This window comes from Carcharodon carcharias, assembly GCF_017639515.1.
Source record: "Carcharodon carcharias isolate sCarCar2 chromosome 29 unlocalized genomic scaffold, sCarCar2.pri SUPER_29_unloc_25, whole genome shotgun sequence".
Classification (NCBI taxonomy): domain Eukaryota; kingdom Metazoa; phylum Chordata; class Chondrichthyes; order Lamniformes; family Lamnidae; genus Carcharodon; species Carcharodon carcharias.
Window position 1 is genome coordinate 130,001 of NW_024470671.1, and position 6,422 is coordinate 136,422.

Here is a 6,422-nt window from a genome sequence, read left to right on the forward strand (position 1 = left end):
TGTAAACGTCACAGGTTGTGTTATTTCCCATTGAGTGTTGAATGTGAATTGTTGAGCAATTATAACACAGCACTTACCAGAAACGTGAAGCTGGGTTACAGGATAGTAGCTGTAACTATTACTGCTGTCAAATTCTATTCTGAAATAATAAGGTCCTGCATCTTCCCGTCTGATGTTGTTTATAATCAGGGAACAGTCGCCATCTTTCAGGTCTCCAGACAGCCGGGTCCGATGGTGGAACCGTGGTAACTCGTGATTGTGATCCTTGGAGTGAAAGGCTATGGGAGCCCAGGGAATCCATTCCTCATTATTAAACCAGACTCCACCTCGTGGTTGGTTTTCCAGACACGATGGATAACTGTAATGACATGGAATCTGTACACACGAGCCTTCCTGCGCTGTCACCTCTCGTGGAGTGTCACCTTTCCACTCTTGTGACTGTCCAACTGGGGAGAGAAATCTCAATATTTAACTCTGGATTGTTTGTGGAATCACTAGACTCAAAATTTACAGATGAGGCTGAATTGGGGGGATGGTCAATACTGAGGAGAATGGCATCAAATTATTTTGGCAGGAAGAATAGAAAAACAGGATATTATTTAAATGGAGACAGGCTGCAGAATGTAGTACAGAGGGATCTGGGTGTCCTTGTACATGAATCACAGAAAGTCAGCATTCAGGAACACCACGGAATGAGGAAGGCAAGTGGAATGTTGGCCTTTAGTGCAAAGGGATGGAGTATAAAAGGAGGGAAGTCTTGCAACAGCTGCACAGGGTGTTAGTGAGATTGTAACAGGATCATTGTGTACAGGCAGTTCAGAGAAGCTTCACTGGGCTGATTCCTGGGATTAAAGGGTTTGTCCTGTGAGGAAATGTTGAGCAGGTTGGGCCTGTATCCATTGGAGTTTAGAAGAATGAGGGGTGACCTTATTGAAACATATCCGATTCCGAGGGGGCTTGACAGGGTGGATGCTGGGAGGATGTTTCCCCCTCGTGGGGGAATCTAGAACCAGGGAGCACAGTTTGGGAATGAGGGCTCTCCCATTTAAGACTGAGATGAGGAGGAATTTCCTCTCTCAGAGGGGTGCTTCCCTGTGGAATTCTCTTCCCCAGAGAGCAGTGGAGGCTGGGCCATTGAATAGACTCAAGGCTGTTTGAGGCAGGTTTTTGATCGACAAGGGAGTCAAGGGTTTGGGGGACAGGCAGGAAAACGGAGTTAAGGCCACAACCAGATCAGCGAGAGCAGGCTCGAGGGGCCGAATGGCCTTCTCCTGTTCCTATTTCTTATGTTCCTACATTCTTACCTTCTTAAAATATTAAAGCTGCAGAATAAACATGCAAGTGAATGACCCGCTTGACACACCTTCCATCTGGGGGACCCATGGGGAGGACCCTACCTGAGCCAGATCCACCAGCCAACATGGTCTGGATCCGAGCACAGGAGACACGGGGGGGAGTGACTAACAGGCTCCTTGTGACAGGCCCCCTCTGTCCAATGGCTGGCTTTCAGCTGCCAAGGCCAGAGTGGTCCTTGCTAAAACCAGCTCAGGACAGGCCAGGACCCCTGTGCAGACCCCCTCCAGCGCTGCAGCCTCTGTACAAACCCCTCATGCGCTTGTGGAGAGACACAAACAAGGCTGCACATTACCGAGGAGAGTCCCCTCTACGGACTAAGGGGCTGACTCATCACCTTAAACTCAGCAAATGAGGAGGCTCTCGCTCGGTATCGGGGCTTGGCATTGGCTCAATAAAAATAATCAAATAACATTTTGGTCAGAAATCTAAGGAGGTTGTACATTCCCTCAAAAATACGTCTCGAGCTGGGGTCGTGGGTCAAAGGGCAACAACTTATATTTACACAACAACTTTAACATGACAAATCACCCCAAGGTGCTACACAGGAGCATCATAAAACAAAGTATGTCACCCAGACACATGTGGAGATATTAGCGGCCGCTGACCAGAAGAGGTCGGTGTTATGGAGAATCTTAAAAGAGGGATAGAAGGGATAGTGAGAGAGAGAGAGAGAGAGATAGAGAGATTGAGAGAGAGGGATGGAGAGGGGTTGAGGGAGGGTATAACAGAGCTCGGTTCACTTCCAGCTGAAGGCATGGCTTCCGATGTTGGAGTGATGGGATCGGGGGATGGTCAAGAGACTGTAATTGGAGGAGCGCAGAGACCTCAGAGGGTTCAAGGTGCTGGAGGAGGTTCCAGAGATAGGGAGGGTTGTAGGGGTTGGAGGAGGAGGTGGAGATTACAGAGAAACGGAGGAAACAAAGATGAAAATTGTGACATTGAGACTTTGCTTGACCAGGAGCCAGCCTCGGTCATCGAGCAGAGCGGGTGATAAGGGAATGGGACTAGGTGTGAGTTAGGACGTGGTCAGCAGTTTTGGATGGCCTCAAGTTTATGGAGTGTAGAGCGTGTGTTGGAACATTCGAGACTGGAGGTAATGAAGGCGTGGATGAGGGTTTCAGCAGTAGATGAGCTGAGACAGGGAGAAGTTGTGAGATGTTACGGAGGTGGAAATAGACGGTGTTAGTGAGGGCACAGATATGAGGCCAGAAGCTCATCTCAGGATCAAATGGGACAACAAAGCTGTGAACAGATTGGCTTCAATCTCAGAGAGCTGCCAGGGAGAGGAATGGAGTTGGTAGCGAGGGAACAGAGTTTGGAGTGGGGAATGAAGAGAATGGCTTCAGTCTTTCCAATATTTAATTGGAGGAAATTTCTGCCCATCCAGTACTGGATGTCGGATAAGCAGCCTGATAATTTAGCAGCAGTGGAGGAGTCGAGAGAGTTGGTGGTGAGGTAGAGCTGGGGATCCTCAGTGGACAGGTGAAAACTAACACTGTTCAGATGATGCTGCAAAGCCATTGCAAGTGATTCTCTGGCTATGATGAGATGGATAAGAATGGAGCCAGGGGAGAGCAGTCCCACCCAGCTGGACGACAGTGGGGAGATGTTGGAGGAAGATGGTGTGTTCGAGCGTGTCAAAGGCTGCAGACAGATCGAGAAGGACGAGGAGGGAAAGTTTATCTTTGTCACAGTCACACAGGATGCCATTTGTGACCTTGATAAGAGCTGTTTCAGCACAGTGGCTGGGGTGGGAACCTGATTGGAGGGATTCAAACATGGAGTTCCGGGAAAGATGGGACCGGATTCGGGAAATGGAAAGACGGTTCAAGGACTTTGGAGGGGAAAGAGAGGCTGGAGATGGGACGGGGGTTTACACGGACAGTGTGAGGGGTGGAAGGTGTAGTGGGGAGGAGACACTTCACTCAGGGGGGAGGTGTCATCACCCCTCAGCTCGGTTTACGTTACAGCTATGATGTGGATTCAATCACACACAATAAGCTCATGGATCTGGGAGCAGAAATAGACAAATCATTAAAAATAGTGACGCTGGTTAACACGGCCAAAAAACAAGCAAATCAAACACTATTATTTCCCATTGAGTGTTGAATGTGAATTGTTGAGTAATTATAACACAGCACTTACCAGAAACGTGAAGCTGGGTTTCAGGGTAATAGTTATGGCTCGGACCATTGTCAAATTCTATTCTGAAAAAATAATATCCTGCATCTCCCCGTCTGATGTTGTTTATAATCAGGGAACAGTCGCCATCTTTCAGGTCTCCAGACAGCCGGGTCCGATGGTGGAACCGTGGTAACTCGTGATTGTGATCCTTGGAGTGAGAGGCTATAGACGATCTTCTCCATTTGTACCTTCTCATATTCCAGATTCCGACACGTGTTTTCTCTAACAAATGTGATGGGTAACTGTAATGACATGGAATCTGTACACACGAACGTTCCTGCGCTGTCACCTCTCGTGGAGTGTCACCTTTCCACTCTTGTGACAGTCCAACTAGGGAGAGAAATATCAATATTTAATTCTGGATGTTTTGTAGATCCACTAGACTCGATATCCACCCCCTCCTTCACTGGGGCACAGTGGCTGCAGTGTGGACCATCTACAGGACACACAAGGAACTCCCCAAGGTTTCACAATGGATGGAAGAGAATTCTGGACACAGGAGTGGACAAGTTCATTCTACACTGGTTCATGGTCCTCTGGACCCTGTTTGTGCACAAACCTGCTATCCAACTGAACTGAAGTTGGGGAAAATCCATTTGGAATTCCACTGTCCGGGGCATTGTGTTAACTTGCTGAATTTGTTTTAAATCTAACATCTATTTTTGGTCCGTTGCCTTAAATGGAGTGTAACTGGGAGTCAGGTTAATTAGGAATTTCAGGATTTATTATATCTGTCATTGTATTCTTATGTATGTGCTTGAAGTCTTTTATTTTGATGACAAATATTTTAATTTATTGTTTTAAATCTCTAAAAGTTTGGTGGAGTTATTGCTTCTGAATTCAGTGCACACATCTCATAGTAAATACAATTTGCGGAATCATTATGATCATGCGACCAAGTTTCTCTCATGGACTTGGTCTGCCTGGCACACATCACCTGCCAAGTGATAACACTGTTATAATATGCCTTTCAGGGACAGCAGCATGACATCACTCGAGAGGAAGTGTGTCATGTGATTTTTAGGAACTGGGGTTGGCTTCAGTAAGTTCTATGTGTATTTGTGTGTGTTAGGCATAAGGTATATCTTTAAGTTCAAGCTTAGTTTGTATTTCTGTATTTGGGATTTGAGAAAAGGGGGAGCTTGAGTTAAAAATAAGCCAGTGTTCCAGTGAGGTTTTATGACTCTTGAAGGAAGTCAAAACAAACACAAGGTGTAAAAAACTATGCTGTTGCCTGGCAACAGTCATCCAGAGGGAGGGACCCACAGAGACAGTGAAAAACAGAAAAGTACTTTCAGTTCTGTTGAAAGGAGTTGCCAGGAGAAGCAGCAAAGGAGCGGGACAGATAGTCAGTCCCAAAGTAAAGAAGAAGCCAAAACCATCCAGTGGAACAGGAGAAAAGGCCCAAGAAGACCTTCTAGTCAAATCTGGAAAAGGCCCTGTTAAGTGAAGTTAAGAGTGAGGAGCAGAAGACGGCTTCAAGCATAAAGGGAGAAAGCAGCAGGACACAGGCCTAAAGCAAAGCAGGCTTGCGAGAAGCCAGAAGATCCTAGGAGACACCACAGGTTGGTGACTCATTACTACGGCCATGTGAATCCTGGTGTGCCATTGACACGGCTGAGCATTGGAGAGACAGGGCGTGGAAGGAAGGCTGAATGCACGTGGCGATCCAGGGGGCAGCAACATGGGAAGGAGAGTTTGAAATAGTGAAAGTGGCCCCTTGTGGAAGGTGTCTGAGTGAAAGTGTCATGTTGGAGAAGATTCCAAAGCGAGTTCTTGGAGAGTGGAGATTGGAAACCCTCATATGGATATCTCAGTTCAGTGAGACTGGTTGGCTCACAGTGTAACAAGCGTCTGGGTTCAGATGAGGAGAGACCCATAGCATTTATTTCAAGTGGGTTCTGTCACTTGCTTTAAGAGTGTGCTGTCCCTGACCACAGGTCGTCTATTGGTTTACATGACTGTGTACTTAGTGTGAACATGAGAATATTAGATAGTTATTGTAACTTGTGTTCTACTTATGAATCTGCAAAGGTATAGGTCTGGGTGAAGGAGTAATGTAATATAGTTTATCTCTCCTAGTTTAATAAATGTTTTCTTCTTTTGTTAGAAGTTCATCAGATGACTCCTGTGACTCTGTTCAGTAGCCGCACTCCACATTCCTAAATAAAAAATAAAAGTAAGGACCTATCAAGCTGAGTTCCACCCTGGGATCTGACTTGCCCAGTAGTAACATCAGCTGGGATGATAACACCATCCAGTCCAAGTTTCACTTTGGCCTGTGAGCAGAACACAGCTCACACAGTTTGGCTGCAGGTGTGTCCCAGCTTTCTATCCTTGTATATCTGTTCTCATGTCCCTATTCTAAATAAATAAACCCACAATGTATTTACCCAATTCCGTATCAGTGGCTGGTGTCTTTATATCATTATAAAAACACAACATGGTGATCAGCGGTGGCCAAACATTCTGGCAGCAAGATTCAGTACAGGTATGATATGGTGGACAGACGTAGATCGAGCTACATGACATGAGATAACCATCGACGCTTTGGTCAGACCACAACAGAGACACAGCATCAGAGAGGGTTAAAATCGCAGTGTACTGACTGCTCAGGAAACCTTTGAAGACACAGTGATGGGAAAGAGCTCAAGTAAAGAGCTGGGGAGCAGACGGATCCCTCGTGGTGAGATTAAAGCACACGGCCTGTAGGTCAGTGAGTGGGACAGCGTATTTCGCCAGGAGCAGAAGCCGGTTAGCTCAGTCAGGGAAGGCGAGTGACCAGGGTGTGGGCTGGATCGATAGTGAGCGAGGGAGAGTCAAACACACAAAAACAATTATAAAAATCAGGCCAGAGAAGTTAGTGATTATAACGGGCGGCT

The 6,422-nt window shown here is 46.6% G+C and overlaps 1 protein-coding gene across 1 annotated transcript in view; it reads right to left on the reverse strand.

Annotated features, from left to right (window-relative positions):
• LOC121274074 (myeloid cell surface antigen CD33-like) overlaps positions 1 to 3,864 on the reverse strand; it is an 18,085-nt gene extending 14,221 nt beyond the window's left edge. Inside the window, exons 1-2 of the mRNA XM_041181220.1 lie at positions 3,502 to 3,864; positions 78 to 446 (exon numbers count right to left, since the gene is read on the reverse strand). Of these exons, the coding sequence (XP_041037154.1) occupies positions 78 to 446; positions 3,502 to 3,736 (604 nt within the window). The 5' untranslated portion in view covers positions 3,737 to 3,864. The remainder of the gene's footprint in view (positions 1 to 77; positions 447 to 3,501) is intronic.
• Positions 3,865 to 6,422: the final 2,558 nt, after the last annotated feature.